This window comes from Phalacrocorax aristotelis, chromosome 1 (genome assembly GCF_949628215.1).
Source record: "Phalacrocorax aristotelis chromosome 1, bGulAri2.1, whole genome shotgun sequence".
Taxonomy (NCBI): Eukaryota; Metazoa; Chordata; class Aves; order Suliformes; family Phalacrocoracidae; genus Phalacrocorax; species Phalacrocorax aristotelis.
In genome coordinates, this window is record NC_134276.1 from 134,997,571 (window position 1) to 135,017,381 (window position 19,811).

The following is a 19,811-nucleotide window of genomic DNA, read 5'->3' on the forward strand; positions in this document are numbered from 1 at the left end:
CTTCCTTCTGGCAGGATTGTGCCCTGAGCCTTCGCAGTCCTCGTTTCCAATGTTGGGAATCCGGCGGTTCCCACTCCGGGAATTCCACCACCTGCACAGACCTCTCATTTTATTTTGTCCCAGTTTTTACACCAGAAGAATTATCTTCCGCCCTGGCAACCTGCTCGCTCCCTTCGCACCGCCCGGCGTAGGCAATGGGCGGCCGTGCCCTCCCTCCGCAGCAGCACGGCTCTCCGCCCCGGGGGATGCAAACCCCCTGAAACCGCCCTCCCGCTCCTCCCCCCCATACCGGGGGCACTGCCCGAGCCCGGCCGGCGCTGCAGGGACACCGCGGCCACCGCCGTTACGGCCCCGCCAGGCCGCGCACGGCGTCCGCAGCGCCGCCGCCCTCCCCCTCGCCTGCCTTCCTGCCTGCGGCCGCGCGCCACTGCGCGCCTCTCCGAGCTCGCGCGCAGGCCAGGCTGCGCATGCGCGCCGCCAGCCGGGTGGGGGGCTGCCCGTGCCGCGCGTGGGTGTGAACTGGGCGGTGGTATGAGGGCGGGGCCGCTGCCCTGAGCCCTCTCCTCTGCGTCCGTCTGTCCGTGCCGGCAGCAGCGGGTCGTCCCTGCGGCCGGCCCGATCACGCCAGCGAGCGGCTGGTCTGCACGGAAACGCGCGTGGGAGCGCTGGGGGCAGCGGAGCAGGTCGCCAGTTGGTGCCACGCGCAGCAGGGCGTGGAGCTGTACGTGGGGCGCGGCGTAGTCCCACGCATGGGAAGCCCGTGTGCGGGGGGCAGCGGGCGGGGTTTCTTCGGAGGCAGCGGCGGGCTCAGTGCGGTGGGTGGGTTGCGCGTGTGGCGGCCCCGCGTGTGTTCTGGAGAGGGGACACGCGGTGGCCGGACTGTGGCCGTCTCCGAGGGGTGAGCCCGGAGCAGCTGGCCGATGAGATTGGAGGCGTGCATGGTGCTCGGCTGAAATACTTTTGGGGTTGAGTCAGCGAAACCTGGAGCTTAATTGCAGACCCCCCGAGCTGGGAGTCCTTTGTGTTGGCAGCAATTTCTCTATTTTCTGCTACCTTATGGTAGTTTACTCGGAACAGCAATTAGTATAGCAGTCGGAACCAATAAGAAACTGAGGCTGCATGAAATTAAAGGTGATTTTGCACCATTTTGCATAGTCCTCGTTTTACATGGTGTGAAACAAGAATGATACGGCCATTTTTCCATTGAAACACAATCCAGAAACTGTTTCCGTCCGCAGGACCATCTGCGTTCATCTGTGAACCCAAGCATTCATGTGTGAACAAGGGCATTTACCTTGCCTTATATTTTTATATTTGTTATTCAGTCATCCAAGTAGGAAGCAGAAACATCGCTATGAAACTTAGCTGACCAAATGAGTAGCTACTGCAGACACAGGCGGGGCGCAGGCTTAAGCAAATTGATATAAACAATTAAGCTTAGCAACATTTGCAGACTGGGATTTCCACCATTTTTCCTTCACAAGCTCATACACCCAACCGGAGACAAGTATATGAAACTTTCTGATGTGAATGATAGAATGATGTCCTGCAGGCGTTGGCTTCAGCACTAAACAGCTGGTTTGCATTTTTAGTGAACTCGGTGACAAAAGATGTTTCACAGAATCAGCCGTGAAATCAGATTTTGCATACATTAAGGCTTTGGACCAGTCCTTACATTATGCATTTCAGAGTGCATGGGAAAAATCTCAAATGAAAGCTGCCAGGATTGTTTAGTGTTCAGAGGTGTCCTTTCTTTGCTAATACTACAATTATATTTCTTTCCTAAATGGTGAAACTTATTAGTCTGGACCATTGATGCTTAGGGCATAAGCCAGTATTCTCCTTGCACTATCAAACAGTGAGAATTTTGTCCTGAGAACAGATGTATAGGTGACAGGAGAGACCCCACCTTCACTGGCAAAAAAAAAAAATAATTTAAAAAATAGTCTTGCCTAATCCTGGGGAGGTAGAACATCTACATCTAACTCAGCTGCAGTGACAACTCTTTAAAAAGAAGTCAAACACTTCTGCAGCAGTGAGCATGTCCGAGCAATAAATACATGGTTTCTCCTGCTCCGCCTTTCTAAGAAACAGTAGAAGACTTTCAGGACTCTTCAAACTGACTTGAGCTTCTAGATGGTGGGAGATTGTACTAGAGAATTGTATCTAGAGATACAGGTTATCCAACCTGTTCTTTCAGCTCACTCCCATCATTGCTCTCCCTTCAATACTCAAAAACTTGTTTGTGCCCGGGTTGAACACACTGCAACTCCAGCAGCTCAACAAACAGTAATAAAAGGGATACAAGGCTACAGTTTGCATGCGAGAGAGCTAGGAAGGCAAATGGTGGAATAAATTGTTACTGATAATCATACGACCCAGCTGAAATACCCCAAAGGGTTTGTTTGAGTACAGATCAAATGTCTTACCGTCACCATGCTGAGTGCCTTTCCTGTACTTGTAGAATGACTTTCTCTCAGATGTCGTGTGAAATATTTGTATGGACAAAAATCTACATTACAGAATTTCCCAGCTGTGCAGTTCTCTTCTTTCCACAAACTGCTAACCATGTTTGGGATGCAGAGGCACCTGCCTTCCAGCATGGCTGCTTATAGAAATGTAAAAGAAAAAAGTCTGCTATTATTATATCACTGAAGTTACAGCTATGTAAATCATATTGTGGACATTTTCTTTCCTCTTTGCTTTGTACTGTCTTAAAAACAGCATACCTGAATCCAGAAGAATTCGCGCTCTGAAGTACGTGTGTGCGCTAGATGATGTGCAGTGGTTGCACACACCTTCAGCCCAGTAGTGTTATGGCAGTAGTTTTCTGTTAGTTAAGTTCCCTGTGTAAACAAACCCATGCACCTCACAACCTGAAATGACAACTTTCAGAAGTGTGAACTTGATGCACATGGGAACTGTATTCCAGAAGTTGTAGAATGTAGTAATTCTGTCAGAGAAGGTATTATTCTGTTACTGTCAAAGTAACAAAAATACTGTCCAGCGATTTGGTGTTATTTACTCATTTATTTACCCTGCCAGGACTTGCCCACGATTGCCTTCTGCTCCCAAGTTGTACTTCCAGTTGGCATTTAAGCGAGTGACGGTGTATTTTTCCCTGTACTGTTGTACAGAGTTGGGTGGGTGGGAGCCTGGAATCCAGAAGTGGTCTCTGGCTTGCAGCCATGGACTAGGGAGAAGCCAGAAGTCTTGGCGAGCAACCTAAGCAGACAGGAGAGCATCAGGTGATGTCTGCGTAAACGGGGATTTTGGCCACTGACATATCTGTGAGGTAGCCTTTTCTATAGCATACTCATAAAGTGAATAGTTTTTGGAAGAGCTGTCTGAATCACACCTGAGGTTTGGGGAGTAGGACCCAGATTTTGCAGAACCAAATGAACAAACATGCACACCCTTTGGTAAAGTCAGCCTTAGAAATGCTCAATGACGTTTGCATTGTGTGTATTTCAACTATCAGCTATAATTTTGCAGAAGGTATAACAAAGGTGCAGCATATGATACTATGGTACATCATTCTGCAGTATGAATGAATAAACATTGTAGCAGAATTTAGGGCATTCTGTCTTGTAATATACGGGTTACTAGCTGTGGAAATCAGTCCCATCGTATCAGTTAATTATCGGGGGTATGGCATGAAAAGTTTGGATGGCACATCTTTATCCTGCAACCACAGGTTTTAGAGCCTGTCTGAAATGGTTCTGGATGTGTCATGTGTAGATGAACTACACTGGGGAGGCAAGGTGTGTGTGAAGCGCCTGTCATTCAGGTGTAAGAATTAAGATGGTTAGCATGGAACCACCACATGCATAAGAGGCAGAAGAAAGCAGGTTGAACTGATTGTGTTCATGATAGGATGGGCGTTAGGGAGTATCGGACATATCCGAGTGGGTATATCTTTGCAAAGTTGGGAGCGTAACACAGATTGTTGAGAAACCTATGCGCTGTGCCCTCAGGGCTGTGTGCGCCGGATCTAGAGGTTACGGAGGTTGGTGAAGGAGAAATTCACACTAGACAGAATCAGGGCAGTAAGTTGAATATGTTTGGTGTGCGTGGTGAAGCCAGTGAGATCACACCAGCTCTGGGCTCCCCAGTATGAGAGAGGCATGGACATACTGGATAAGTCCAGCAAAGGGCCACGAAGGTGATTAGGGACTTGGAGCATCTTCTCATATGAGGAAAGGCTGAGAGAGCTGGGTTTGTTCAGTGTGGGGAAGAGAAGGCTCAGGGGGATCTTACCACGTATAAATACCTGTCACGGGGAGTGAAGGAGGTAGAGGCAGACTTTGCTTGATCATGCCCAGTGAATGGTCTTGTCTATTCAATGGGCACAAACTGAAATACAAAGGAATTCCATTTAAACAAGAGAAAACTCCTTTTTTTTTCCCCTGTGAGGGTGGTCAAACACTGTCCAGAGAGATGGTGGAGGCACTCAGAATCTGGCTGGACATAAGACTGAGCACCCTGCTTTATGTGACCCTGCTTTGAGCAGTGGGGCTGGACTGGACAGTCTCCAGAGATGCCTCCCTACCTCAACGGCCCTGTGATCCTGTGGCGATGGATGGAACAGAGCTCAGCGTGCCACATACGTGAACGATGGCTCATATATGCGCAGTTCGTATATGTGCCCCTTGGTGTCTGCGGGGCCATAGTGTGGGTTTGCTCTGCAGATGTCAGACCCATCAAAACCAGTGTATGGCCGGAAATTCTTGGGAATGGCCATCATGTTGGACTTGGCAGTGGGTTGTCCCGGGACTGACAGACAGATGCGTGACAGTTTCGTACAGGCAGCGTTTTGTTTATACCACTCAGGTGAAGCAAATAAGGCAATTACCAGATGTCAGGTAGAAGCTAGGGGATTTTCAACACGTGCTGCTTATCGAGGTGTTGTATGTCGCAAGTGCCAGTTCAACCATTCATGGAAGTACAGGAGATGGCAAAAAGAGGAAGGACCACTGATGCGTTGGGTGTTTCGTGTCCAAAGCGTGCCCGGTGTGTCTTTTGAGGGCAAGGTACTGTTAACATGGAATATAATACACCTAATACGATACAGTGAATAAAAAGGGCGTGGCTCGGAGGAAACTGAGCAGGTGTGCCACAGAAACTGAGAAGCAACGCATGTTTGTCAATACGTGGATGTGTCTCAGTCATTTGTTGCCAGCAGTTATTATTTTAGAGAATTAATAGCAGCGAGGGATGATGCACACAGGGCATATCAGACACGTGACAATGTATGGCGGGTAGCGCGTGGGACGTCACGTGTTTGTGTGTCGTACGAAGGACCAAGGTTTTGGCTTTGCATGCCATGTACCAAAACCAGCAGAGGAGTGTGACAGGCGCCACATTTTGCCATACCACCTGACAGCACAGCAGCTGGCTCCCTGTGCTATGCTATAGCGGGTCACCCGTGGCAGTGGGATCAGGGGGCTGCACGGCCCACCGCGGGGTGGGGTGGGTGACCGAACACCTGGCTGGGGCAGGTGCGGGGGGCAGGAACGGGCGGGAGGACTCGGCCGTTACACAGGGACGGCCTCAGCGCGCCTGCGGTGCCACTGCCCTTGCCTCGCCGGGCCCCGGGGTTGGGCGGCGGCTCGGCTCAGCTTTGTTCTCCTCGGTTAGGCTCCGTTCGGCCCGACCGCCTCCCCCGCGCCGCCTTCTCGCCCCCGGGTAGCGCGGGGGGCGTCAGGCAGGAGCGCGCCGGCGCTGCCGCTCTCGCGCTTTCCCCCGCGCCTAACCCACCCCGGAGCCGGGCACCCCGCCTCGCGCCCCCTCCCCCGGCGGGCAGCAGGCCCGCTGAGCCGTTAGCGCCGCCGCCGCTGCTTCAGTCAGGCGGCGGGAGCGAGCGCGGGAGTCGACGGCGACGCCGCCCGCGCTGTGGCTGGAGCGGCGGCCGCGGGGGGCGGGGGTCTCGGTGCAGGGAACAGCCGGCCTCCTCACCCCAGCCGCGGGGAGGCGGGACACGGGCGGGGGGGGCGAGCGTCGCCCGTTCCCCTTTAGGACCGCGCCGCCGAGCGACCGCTGCCGGCGAGGAGGAAGGGGCGAGTTTCCCCGGAGCCCTCTTCGCCCCGCGGCTTCCCTCCCGGGGCCCGGTGCCGGAGGGGGTGTGGGGCGGGCGCAGGCGGACCCCCGCGGGTCCTCTCGGGCTCAGCAGCGCCCGGGGCGCGTGAGATGTCGGTCTGAGTGGGTGCGAGCCCGGGGGTGGGGTCCGCCGTGCCCGGCGGGGGGGGGAGTGGGGGGCGGAGGAGGGGGGGGTGGGGACCGTTCCCTCAGCCGTCCCGCCCCGCCGCCGCGCTGCGCTCATGGTGATTGTGAATCCCTGCGCGCGGAGTGGGGCAGCAGTAGCAGCACGAGCCGCCGCGCCGCGAGCTGCTGGCGCCTTCCCGCCGCGCCCGCGCGGGCCGGCCGTCGGGGCGCCCAGGTGGGTGGCGTCCGGGGCCGCCGCGCGGCGGGCGGCCGGGGAAGCGGCGACCGCTCGCTGGGAGCGCTGCTGGGGCGGATGGGGCGGGGAGGGCGCCGCCGCCTCGCCCCGCGCCTTCCGCGGGTGGGTCGCGCCGGGGTGCAGGGCTGCTCGTGCCGCGTGGGGCGAGGCCGCCTCTTCGCCTCCCGCTTTTCACCCACCCGGGCTTGCGCGCCGCCTGCGTGCTCGCACGCCTTCGTGGGTGCGAGCGGCCGCTGAAACGGGGAGAAAAGCCGCTCCCGTGCGCGTGAATGTGCGAATGTGAGCTTGTCGGGGGCAGTTTTTCACGTGATGTAGGGGTGTGTGTGGCTGGCGTTGGGTCTTACAACGAAATCTTTACAACTGGATTTCTTCTCCCCTTTTGTTTTCTGATGTTTTTAAAGAGCTAATTGCACATGGGTGGCTTAACTACTTAGGATCTGCCGGGGGCTCCGTTTTCGAAGTGTGTGACTGTTAATCTTTAATTAACTCCATCTTTTAAGAGAGCATCCTCTAGACATGTTATTTTGGGTGGGTTTTAGTTTGGGTTTTTTTTGTCAGTGTTTATAAATGACACTATTTTCTGTGGGAGAGTGGGGTCTAATGCGTAGGAATATATGCTTCTGACCTGAAACGTACTTTTCTCCAGTCTCCTCATCTGAATTCTAAATGTTATTCTGGGGGAGGGGTTTAAAGACTCACACAAATAAATAGGAATAGTATTCGTAGGTTTTAAAGCTTGATTTTTTTTTTCATACGTTCACGTGTAGTAGATACAGCTGTATCTTCCATTTGAACGCACACTCTTCAGTAAAGGGGCAAACTGCTTAACCTCTTTTTTTTTTTTTTTTTCTTTCCCTTAAAGCGGGTTTCTGTGGTAGTATATTTCTGTAAATTACTTGAAGTTGCACATTCCCCCTAATTGTGTTTGTCCCACGTTTTTCTTCTGGCTTTGCTTACTGTCTTTGCGGTACGTTTTTGTCTGTTGGGCTTTAGTTTATCTTTATTAGATACCTTTATATGTTTGTTTATGTCTAATAGGGATGTTTCTCCTTTTTGCCTCCCTAGGTGTTGGTGGCTTCAGAGTCATTTAGGGGTTTAGTTCTGAGGAAGTAGAGACACAAGATTGAGTCCATTTCACATAGAAAGCTACAGCTCTTCACCAGTACCTTCCCGTCCCTCCTCTTCCCCCGTAGGGGAGGACAATTTGGGAATTATTTTAACAGTCACTTACTCCCCCTTTGCCCCCTCAGAAATCCATCCTGGTCCCTGAGGCATCCACTAGACATTGCCCGTTACAGGACCAGGAGAACGTTACCATCACCACCATCCCTTGCTGGCTTTGGGAGCCTCGGTAGTACCCTTCCCTCCTTCGGAGCGCAGTGCAGAGAGGCATCCAGAAGACTTCCTTGCCACCCTTTCTGGTTAGTAGAGGATCCAGGAAAAGGGGTACCGAGCAAGACACGTGACCTCGTTAAGGGAGCCAGGACTGAAGCAGCACTTGGCACACTGAAGGAAGCACCCATCTTTAGTATCTTTCCTCCGTCTTCCTCTCCCTCCTCACCAAATTTCTGGTAAGTCTCTTCAGCCCATTCATTCATACAGTGCATGTTTCCCTTCCCCCACTCCGACCGCTGGGAGAAGCACGCACAGAGACAGAGTGGGGTGGGGGAAGGGAGGAGGGAAAACTGGCTGTGTACACACGGATCGAGGAGGAGAGGGGGGTATTGTACCACATTGCGGGGGAACCTGGGCAGAGGTGGAAGAACCTTCAGAAAAGCAGCTGATGTGGGAGGAAATGGACGTTTTGTTTGACGGGCGTGCGTGCGTGCACACAGGCAGAGTGGAGGGGGGTGAAAAAGCTGAGAGCCTGTTGTAGGAAGAAAACCACTAAGACCGAAGTAGAAGGATAGCTGATGCTGACCAATGTCAGGCTGGTGTTGCAGAGGGGGAAGAGAATAGATTATTCACTGGAGATCAGGAACTGGGGTGTGTGAATGAGGGATGTTATCACGTACTTGCAAGCATGAACGTAGAGGAGGAAAGACGGGGAGGGGGGTGTGGATGTCTGCCTTTTAGAGGCAATTGTGCCTGGAAGGATTGCTGCAAGCCTCTTTAACATTGCTCAGTGCAAAGGTGGGGACAAGCAGATGAAAGCCATCGTGGAGAGTACAGTTGCCTGTCTGCGGGGGTGGGGGGTTGTACTGGGAATGAATGGGAATGATTAATATATTCCCATATCCTTTGAATGTTGTAGTCTACAAATCTCACAGGGAAAAAGAGGTGAATACCGTGATACGCTTTCAAAGAGGTGTGCTTGGGGTTCACCTGCCTGCAGTGACTTTAAATTCTGTGATGCATGTGTAGAGGGCGGATGATAATGCAGCAGCACTGGACAGATTGCGCTACAGCTGCTCAATGTATTATATAAAATGCATCTAAATAAATAATTTTTCAGATTCCTAAATTTTTTAAAAATATTTTCTTTCCAAAGATTCACACACAGTTATGTGACAGGCTTAGGAAAAATAGTCTCTGGTAGGAGAGTTCTTCTTGAGGTTGTCCTTAAGCATCACCATGAAGCAGCAGTGTCAGGAATGAGTTGATTTATCTAGGATTTATTTATCTAAAGTAATTTTAACAAGTGGTTCAAGATGTTAATTTTTATCTCTGTATGTATTCATTACATTAATCATCCATGCATATTTCCTTCAGATTTTCTTTAGATGATCATCATCCTGGTATCTTTGTGTGGTAAAAAATTAATTGTGCTTTATACTTGAAACAGCTGTGAACTGTTTTCAGACCTGCTCTCCCTATGACGTAGAAAGTCATATTTCTGGGATGTTTCAAATACTGCTCTCTTCCCATTAAGATGAGACAGAGACTTCTATGACAGCATATGATGGATCATATGCTAGGTCATATACCAGACGACCCTTCGTTAGCTGTTTAACCGGTCTGCTACCTAAGATAGACTTTATAATTCAAATCTGCCTTGAGGTATCTCCTAAAGGAGATAACTTATGAGCATCTGTCAGCTGTGCTTAGGGCTTCAGCATCTTGAGGTGTGGCCTTCAAAACAGCATTCTAGAAACTGCTGTAATGGTAGAGACAATTGGTTTATTGGAAATGTGTACTCAGTTCCAAGCCTTAGCTGATTTGTGATAAAAAGGAAAGCAAAACACCTTTTCCAGCTTGAATAACACTGTTCTGCAAACGAGTATTAAGGGATATGCATTAATGATAAATATGAAGGCGCGGTGTTACTCGTAGTAAGGCAAGTGCTTAAAAAAAGCTATATTTTCCCTAGGTCTCCATTTCCCATGGCAATCATGGCTGTCAGTCTCTTTGCTCTTTCTTCCTCACTTCCATGAGATTTGTATTATCATTTTCTGAGCTGTAGGGATTAAACATGCCTAGAGGTACGCTAAAACTAAGATTAGGTTTTACCTCTCTATTAACTGCTTGAAATCCATGGAGTTGTGTTAGCTGCATAGTGCTGTAAGAGAGGCCGAGTCTGAGCCAAGGACTAAAAGAGAGGTGATTCTGGGAGGGGCTGATGGTAGTAATTATTCTGCTAACTTGTTTCCCAGATTGCACTAGAGGCAATGGGAGTGTGCTACAACATCAGATCATAGGTTGAGCAGTTGAGATAGCTAGATCACATTGATTCCTAATGCTACAAAACATTTGGGATTCCATTATTCATTCCCATAGGGAAGAAACAGCCTAGTCTTTTTAATTTACAAAGCATTGAGTAGCTGCATTCTGAATAGAAAGGATACGGAATGATCTTTTTGCATACTAGATATAGTTTGTTACATGTTTATCAATAATACATAAATGAATTGGTATTTCCTATTAACTGGTTTCTTGTTCCAGGTTAGGGGAAAATATATCATGATGAAAAAGAGACTAGTCCATTTTTCTCCTGCTTTTGAGTTTTGAGGACAGGACAAGGAGTAAATGAACAGCAGTGACCAATCTCCTTTTCCTGGAGGCAGGTCTCTAAGGCTCTCTGTGAAGAGAAGACCCCTTCAAGGGAAAAAAGAGTGGTATTGAGAGAAGGTTTCCAGATCTCTCTGGGCAGCTGGTCTGATTGGCTGATTTCTCTGTTATGTCAATAAAACATATTCACATATGATGTAAAGTAGAAGAGTAGCACAGTGAATGCTTTTGTTAGAACAGCTGCTAAAGGTGTATTACAGATTCAAGGAATGCAGGAGGAAATACGTTTGCATGAGATGGGGAGGGGAGGAAGCTGCTGTGTGGATGCCAGAATAAAGCCTAGCTTAAGCAATACAGGGATGCCACAGCTCAAAATTGAGGTGAGTGTTCCGTTGCCGCTATAAATTGCTAAGAATCTGTTCCACACAGCATCTTACTGCTGTATCTGCTTCAGGATCTGCTTGGCTGGCATGACACACAATTAGTTTGAATTCTATCATAGACCTTTTACTTCGATGCCACCCTCTTACCTCTCCCAGTCTGTTTTATGCAGTTAAATTTATGATTTTTTTTTTTATTTTCACTTCATAAATCTATTAAATAGTTACTGAGAGATTGTACTTATATTGACCACAGTAGCTTTGAGCAAAAACTGCATTTCAGCTGGTCAGCTTGAAGACATTTAAACGTCTGCTTTTCCACTTACATATACTTATTTTGCAATAGATGCTGTCATGGATTAGGAAGTATACCATGCACACCCAGCACTGTCTGAGACTGTGTCTATTAGTTTGAAATGGGTGCAGTTGGTTTTCAGGGATAAATTCTGGAAATCATATCCAACTTGAGAGCTTAATGCTCTTGTGCATCTGACTACAAGGCAAGCTTTCCTCCTACAGACCATTTTCTTGAGAATGTAGGAGGGATTGTTAAGATGTTTGGGTTAATAGGGTAAATTGCGGGTTTTGTGTTCTGGGAGGCTTCTTACAAAATCAAAATAGAGGTTATAAGGGGAGGCTGAAACTGCTAAGTGGATTCTGTTTTCAGGAGCAGAATGTTAGTATCAAAAGGATATTTCTTCAGGTGTAAAAAAAATTGTGTTGGAGGTCAAGGAACTGATAGTTAGGATTACTGGTTTCTGCCTCTGCTGCTGGTCTGTAGCTTGATCTAAAGTGAGTTTCTTTATCTCCAGATTTGAGGTTGTTACCTGCCTGCCTTGTGATGAGACATAATATTAGGAGGGAGATGAATACTGATACCCAAGGCATTTTTACATGCCTGCTGGTTTAATGTGATAATTGAGATATCTGGATGGCTCTTCTTGATGATGCTGTAGCTCCTTTCAAAAACAGAAGAAAGATGGAGGAAAGAAAAGGATATACCTTTTTTTTTTCTCTCTTCTTCAGCCTTTGCTGATTTTTAAGAAAGAAAGTGCTGAAATGGCAATCAGGGAGAGATGATGGCACAGTCTACAGATTTAAGGGGGTGGAGGTGGGGCCACGTAGAAAAGAGATTTGAGAAAAATGGGAGCAGATCCCTGTTGGCAAAGAAATCAAGGGTTAGAAGCAAGCAAAAATGGGGAGAAGGCTGCCAGAGAGAAAACACGTGTTTCTTTGTACCAGTGGTAGAACCAGTAGTGAGAGGGGGGAAAAAACCCAAACAAACAAAACCAAACCAGAAAACCCAAAAAGGCTGAAAATCTGTAATGACTTCTGATTTTTTTTGTTGTTTTAATTATGACAAAGTCTGTCTTGTGTGTGTATATATATATTTTATGTACTCAATGTTCTATAGCTGTTTTTTAAAATGAGATAGGCTAGCCTGGTAGGTAGAGTCGCTTTTCAAAAGAGAGGCTGTAGGTGGGGCTGTTCGGTCTCCTCAGTCATTCATGCAAATGGCAGAAATAAAGGTAAATTGACAAGAAGCCTTCTGAACTCTGCAGTAGCCATGCCATTTCTGAAAAATATAGCTTGCCCCCATTCTTAGCTGAGGATGTTGTCCCAGGAAGTTTTCTGTACACTACCTTGTAGAGAAATCCATTGTTGAGAGAGCCAAAAGTGGGGCAGGATCTGACAGATGTCAGCCATTGCAAGCCCAAGCCTCATCTTGCCCTTTCACTTCCAGCTGCTTTGAAGAAAAAAAGGGATCCTTTGAGGTATCAAAAGATACTCTTTAAAACCTCCCGTACCTGTTTTCCTGCAGGGAGCAAACACTCCTTTTTCTGCTTTACCATGAGCATCTTGACTGCTGTCGAGGGCTGGTCTGCATCTATGATTGCCTTTCCCTAGCTTCTGCTTTCTTTCAGTCTGTTAATATGAAGAACTTTACCGCTTGACTTTATTGCTGCTCCTCGTTTACCAGAGCAGTGGAAAAAAAGTCAGTCTTTGCTTGTTGTCATTATGGTTCTCAGGACCAGGAATAAAACTTAAAATTTTATCTTCTTGTTAAAAAAAAAAAAAAGCTGTACTGGTAGAAAAAACTTGTTTTTTAATTACAAAAAAAATCAGCTTGTTCTTATGGTTGTAGCAAAATAATCCTTTTGTCTCAAGACCTGCTGCAGAAACTAAAATTCTTTGTAAAATTAAATAAAAGCAGTTGTATATCTATCGTCTTTCTGCATTTACGTTTTCTGCTGACACCAGGGCCTCTCATTAGGACTACCAGGCAAAACTCTTCCTGTCCAAGTGTTCAATTCTGTTTGAAACTCATGTAAACGATATTGGTGAAAACAATGATTTCTAAGTATTTATTTTAAGACGAAACTTTAAAATGCGTTACAGAAAGCAGCTCTGTTTTTTTCCAGAATTCTTCTTCCCTCACCGTGCTGCTTGTCATTTTTCTTGAGTGTAAATGAATGGTCCATTAACGTACCTGTAATTGTTTTACAGCTTTTAAAATATTTTAGTGTATAGTCATAAATAGTCCAAGTCCTCTGTATTCAAAGCAAAAGGAGCAGTACCTTGCTGTTACCACTTCTAACGGCATTGAAATTCTTCAGTTAGAACTGTTTTTCTGGGTTTGGTGCTGCATTCATTAGTGATGTTTATGTATAAAGGTGATGTTTAAAAAAAAAATTGGAGCAAGAAGAGGTCAGCACTGAGGTCAAACCATGATTTTGCTTTAGGTTATATGTATTAATGTTTGGTATTCTTAACATTTTGTTGATGCATATTCTTAACATTTTGTTGATGCTCCTCATTCCATTGGTTTTTCCATTACTATATTCTGGATAATACTAAATATATTTCACAGTGGATTTGAAGTATTTGTGAGAGCAAATCAGTCTTGAAATGCTTATGTGGAAAATTCTGGTTTAATGGATTTCTTCCTTTCTCCTGGACTGCTTTTTTAACATAAAGAATTTGGCACATTCTGTTGTCTTCCATATATGGTGGAAAGGGATACATCAAGTCTGTCACTAGTGTTTTAGCAGTACCTAGGAGAGGGACTGAGTTATTCCCAATTGTAAGGATTTACTCTAATGGTGAAGTTGAAATTCTGGCCTTCAGACATGGCCATTTGAAATGTTTTCAGTGTTTGGCATGCCTCTTAGTACTGTCAAGAAAGGGGATTGCTACTACCAGTAGTTATGTGAAGTGTGTACTTCTTGTGGATGACACTAGGATGAAGACCGAGTCCTCTGATTTTTAGCATTTACATTCCATTTAATATAAGTGGATTTGTTTCTGTTGTTGTTACTTCTGTTGCAGATTAGGCATAGACATTTTTTTCTACTTGGAGGTTGGAAGTTGCACTCCATTGAAAAGGACTTGCTTGTGCAGGGGGAGTAGGACTTGGTACAGTGAGGAACATGAAGATAGGAGCCTATGCACTCTAACAGAGTCTCATCTTCTCTACCATCTAGAAGTTCCATTGAAAGGAAACTTTGAAGGCTGCAAGACAAGTCCAAGATGTGCAGTTCAGTTGCTCCCAGGCTGTGGTTCTTAACAGACCGTCGCATCAGAGAAGATTACCCTCAGCAGGAGATCTTGAGAGCACTGAAGGCCAAGTGCTGTGAAGAGGAGCTAGATTTCCGGGCCTTGGTGATGGATGAAGTGGTGCTGACCATTGAGGATGGAAATCTTGGTGAGCGTGAGCTAAGGCTGGGAATGTGCTGAAAGGGTACTTGGGAAAAGACTGTAAAATGGAGCATCTGTACTCTTTAATAATGAATTCCATGTGTGCCAGACTACCATACATCATCTAAATCACGTAGATGTACATGATACCATGTTCTTTAGCATATAGTGTGGTAATCAAATTTAATTGTTAACTTTGCTAATTTGCATTAGAACTACTTTGGCCTTTCTTCTGTAGAACAGAGAGGACGGTTCCTTTAGTTTATTGATTCCAGGATAAGGCCTATAGGACCTCTGAATTAAGAAGAAAATACAAAGTTTGATTTTTGCATAGGTACTTGAAGTTTATGGGTCACATTTAAAGAGTTTCAGGGGACTTGTTTCTTCTGTTTGTGTTCTGACTCCAAGACAGCAAACACATTTGAAATAAACTAAAAGGAATTTTCAATGGATAGTACAAATTATTATGGAGCTAGAGGTAGTAATGTGACATAACTAAAGCATGCTGCTGTATGCATGTGTAGTTACATATATGCCAAAAAAGAACAGGGCTGAAAAACAAAGTATGCGCATCAGAATAATTTGAACTATTACTACAACTTACACTGTTTTAAACTAAACTCTAAGATTTCTGTTCTGTTTTCCTATTGGCTTTTTTTTTTCCTTAGAAATGTTAAGTAAAATGATTCTGTAGATAGTAAGCTTATGTTGTAGGAAGAAGATTAATACCACCAATGTCAAGCTATATAACACTATTACATTTTTTTAACTTTTTAATTTGGATTTCCTAAAGGAAGGAGACTGCAGTGTTGTTTTGTACCTTTATCTCTTCCATTTCTCCTCCCCATGTATCAGTTAAAAAAAATCACTGGAGATCCAGGGAAGAATTGCATTTCTGAAAGTTGTATTAGAATAATTATGTGTGGGAAGAAAATATAAAAGTACCCTAAGCCCTAAGGAAGAGGCTGCCATGGGATCTTACACCTTGTTCCTTATTGGGGAATCTCTGTAGGAGGGATATCTTAAAACTGGCTCTGAGGAAGAACTTTGGTTGGAATTTGTACCTTACTCTACCATGTATCAATCAAGCATAAAACAAATGCATGGGGAAAAACAGGCTTTTTGATTCTGGAATTAGTAAACTTTTATTTGCTTACTTTGTCTTTTATTCCGAGGTGTCTATGATTTTTATCAGAGACTTGAAAATCTGTAGGATGTCTTCAAATGAAGGCACTTATTGTCAGGAAGCCTGAACATCTTATTGCTCTGAGCATGCTGTCCTTTGGACAACGTGTTCTGTAAAGGCAGCCATTCTGGACTGTAGCTGTAGTCTCTAAGATGCATAACTGGTCCTTCAGCATTTCAGTATTGTTTTTGTGTCTTGGTGATGTTTTCTTCTTTCCTGTCTTCTGCCTGTCTTTGGGGAGTTAAATATGGCAAATCATGAATTGTGGGCCTTTCTGCTCTCTTCCATTTAATGTCTCCTAATGCTTCCTCTATTGCAAGAAAAAAAGATAAAGTATGCAAGTTGGAAAACTAATACTGAGGAATGTGTAGTACAAGAAAGACTAAAATTAAGGCAATGAATAGAAAGAAAATGCAAAAACCAGATATCATTTTCATACAAAGTGTTCATTCAAACTTATGTGAATAAGTGACCTTTGGAAAGGAGTGAGATAGAAATTTCCTTATAAATCATCTGGACTGGCTAATTGTGGCAAGGTGTGTGTTTTTGGGAGGGTATGTGTGGGAATTGTCTTCTATCAAACAATTATTTCTGTTGGAGAGAGATGAAAAATATCTCTTAACTTTCCAGTTTTCTTTTTTCTAGTGCTAGCCCACATATTTTAATACAAATTGCTGGTGGAGGACAGAAGCAAAAGTTTTGTGTTTCATTTTCCTTGTTAAAGTTCTCATTTGGCCTAGGAGAAGGTGTCCTGGAACAAAATCCAGGAGGTAATGCATTCTGTACCTTTTTGTTATCTACTGGTGTGCGAGGGGTCCAGGTTGAGTAAAATTTTGTACAACATAGAAGAGTTGATGAAGAGAACGTGTCTTCGGTGGATAATAACCTGCTTTTGCTTCCACTTCTACCATTATTTGTGTTGAAAGCTTAGCAATACAGGGCTCAAACTCTGACTGTAGTACATGGTGTTGGAGGAAGTAGTAGTTAGGTTTTCACATACTCAATACAGATTGTGATTAGAGCTTGTTAACTTTACAAAGTCAAGTTGAAAAGGATGGGATGTTATTTAAAACTTTAAAAGTGTGGTATTTCTGTAGATGATATAATCAGGGATAGTACTATGTGGACTTCCTGACTGTCAGGAACGTGGCTGAAGACTTCAGAGGTCAAAAATTCAGCATAGGACATTAAAAAGCTTGAAATGATTTACCTCACAGAGGTAGAGTGGAAAAGACACTTCTAAACTTAAGAAAATTGAGCAGAACAGTGAGATACGTACCAAAATTGAAAATGGACACTTCTACCAATTACATAGTGTATACCTTGACAGTAGAGCACATGATCACTGAAGCCCAGAGCCAAAGACAGATGTGGAAAACTTCTGTGATGCTGAGACTCTGACAAAATCTATGTATGTCAGAGGGTGATAAGATTTGCCCTGTACCTGATGGGGCCACAGGGAGGGGAGAGGTAGGGCTGTTTCAGTCAGCGGACACAACAGTAGCGACTCCTTGGAGCATTACTCTGCTGTACTACGGGGCTGGAGTTCCCCGCAAACCAACAGTGTAGCCCCAGCTGCTGGTTCCTTTTCTTCTGCAGCTGAAACTTGGGATGACCCAGCATCCCAAGCACCCCCCCACAGCCCTTGTATTACTGGCCACATGATGAACATGCATGCAGCTCAAGATCAATGTTATGTGCCTCAACGTAGCATGAGTCCAAAAAATGATTGTAAATGCAAGTCAAGAGACATAGAACTAAAGATTTTCCTTTAAGTTTAGAAGGAAACTCTTAAACTAATCTGTGTTTAAACTGTTTTGGAAATAGTTTAAGTTCAACAAATAGTTTTTGAAAATAACTATGGTTTATGCCTTATTTAAGTAAGTGCCTGCTTACCTGAGCCATGCATTCCTGTTTCCTTTGCATGCTGGCAGTAGTACTTTGTAGATCTCCAAGGCAGAAACTGAGTTAAAATAAGTGGAAAAGTCTATCTGCATAAAACAGTGAATATTTTTCTACTTCTTTGGTGGGCTGAACCTGTTGAAATGGTTACTGAATCAGACGTGCACAACACTGGTGCACAGAAACGGACAGGAATGTATGTATGGAAAAAAATGGAGGGTGATAGCGCAGCTGTTCTGATTTAAACTGGCTCAAACTATGGTGTGACTGTAGCCTAAGTTTCTTAAGAGTTAAATTCTTGAAGCTAAATCAGTCTAGTGCAGATATGCTGTAGAATGGAGCAGCTGTGTTCCTCTTGTCCCTTTCCCCCTTCTGCTGTGGCTGCTTGCCTTGAATGAGGACTTCATGTCTTTCATGGCTTGCTTTCCGTGTTGTAGTTAAGCTAATCTAATTCAAAAAAAGGTGACCAAAGTCTCTGCTCGTTTGCAGGATATGCTGCTTGTGTGAGTTGGGCTGGCTAATCCAAAGGAACACTAACTCTGCCCAAATAATTAAGAGTTTTCTGTTGGAATAGTTTGCTGCATCAACCCATTTTGTGGTCACACAATTGCTAGCTCTAGTACACCAGGGCAGGAGAGAATGGGATTGCTTTTTTAGGGAATGGCTTGTATTTATGTTGATTTAGTTGTAGCTTCAAGGCATACTTTAAAACAGAGGAATTTTCTAATGGTTGGGGTTCTTGATAGTGTCAGCTTTAGGGGTTTTTTTTGTGTGTGTGTTTCTTTGAAGCATCTGGTATTTACTGCTGCAAGGAAAGCACTGGATTACAAAACTAAATGGCTAGTTGCCTAATCTAGTTTGGCAATTCCTATATTCATTTGAAATATAGAGCATGTAATTTAACAGAACTCTGCATGACTTTTTCAGACACACATCTGAAGTCTTAACAGTGAGTCCTGTTAAAAATATGTAATTATAAACTATTTGTCCAAGTTTGCTACTGCAGCGATATAACTGACTTGGGGAGTTTGAAACTAGACAAATAAAGCTTGTGAGCAGGAGTGTGCGGGGTGGGATGGGGGTGGAGGTGGGGGAAGCCTGTAGGGAATAAGCATGCTATAAGTCTTAGTGGACAAGAGACAAAAGATAATTAATTGGTTGTCTCTTCTTTCTGGATAGAGCACTCTTTTTCTTCTTACTCGTGTCTAGGATTTAGCAGTAACCTTCCCCACAGACTACACGTTTTACCTGTAAGGAAACACAGTTCAAGAACTGTTCATTGGTGAAGAATGTGCTAGGGAAGTGTGGATATTTACTTCATTAAAATTGTATACAAGAATATCGTCATTAAAATTCTTTGCTACCAGAATAGCAGAAGTTGGAGAGAACTCAGCCAGCACTTGGCAATTCTTTTATTATAGGTTTTTGGAATCTCCATGTCTTTAGATACTGTCCTGTGAAGGAAAATAGTTTTAAGGAAAGTTGTTTTTGTATACTTTTGATTCTGAAAGATGCTGGAGTGAGTGGAATTGGAGTGTCCTAAAGCATAAAACAAAGTGTGAGCTTTTCCTTTGGGAATGTAAAAGCAAGCGATTAGCCTAGGTGAGGAATAAAAAGGTCATAATAGTCATCTGTTGTTAAACAGTAATACTTTGTGCATTGTCAGCTGGCTTTTCTTACATCAGATGGATGACATCTGGGAGCCGACCTGCTGTCTTAATCTCTTCTGCAGAGGAAGTATTTAGAAGATAGATTCTTTTAACTTGGTAAAGGTTGCTGGTGTGCTGATGTAGGCATCTGGGTTTCCTGTGTGGGCCTGAAATTTGTAGTATTCATCACTATTTTGTTTAAGTCTTTAACCTTGCAAAATCTGATTTTGTTTTATATGATCTGTCCTTCATTTCTAATTTGGTCTGATCTAATAACAAATAGTCATGATCTTTGATTACCACCCCCACCCTGGGTTAGATAGCATTGGAAACAAACATGGAGGAATCAGGATAGTTGGAAGATTTCTGTGAAGTATAGAAAGCTGGGGAAAAAAGTGTGAGGTTGGATAACAAATTCCTGTGTTTTCAGTGTAATGGTAAGAAAAGCACTCTATCACCTAGGTCCATGATAAGGGAAGGCTTTCACGTCTATGAAACAGTTGCCATATCAAAACTCAATATTTTTGAATCATCTTTAAGTCACCTAAAGACTGTCACACAATAGGGAACATAATTGCTGCCTCTTC

General features: G+C 44.9%; 1 protein-coding gene across 2 annotated transcripts in view; it reads left to right on the top strand.

Moving 5' to 3' along the window:
- The first annotated feature begins 577 nt into the window (after positions 1-577).
- Positions 578-19,811, top strand: part of RIMKLB (ribosomal modification protein rimK like family member B) — a 53,053-nt gene continuing 33,819 nt past the window's right edge. Inside the window, exons 1-3 of one of the 2 annotated variants that reach the window (XM_075110503.1) lie at positions 578-721; positions 7,526-8,031; positions 14,274-14,494. In XM_075110503.1, the coding sequence (XP_074966604.1) occupies positions 14,320-14,494 (175 nt within the window). In that variant the 5' untranslated portion in view covers positions 578-721; positions 7,526-8,031; positions 14,274-14,319. Of the gene's footprint in view, positions 722-6,272; positions 6,440-7,525; positions 8,032-14,273; positions 14,495-19,811 lie in introns of those variants that run through there. The other variant, XM_075110494.1, reaches the window with a different exon arrangement.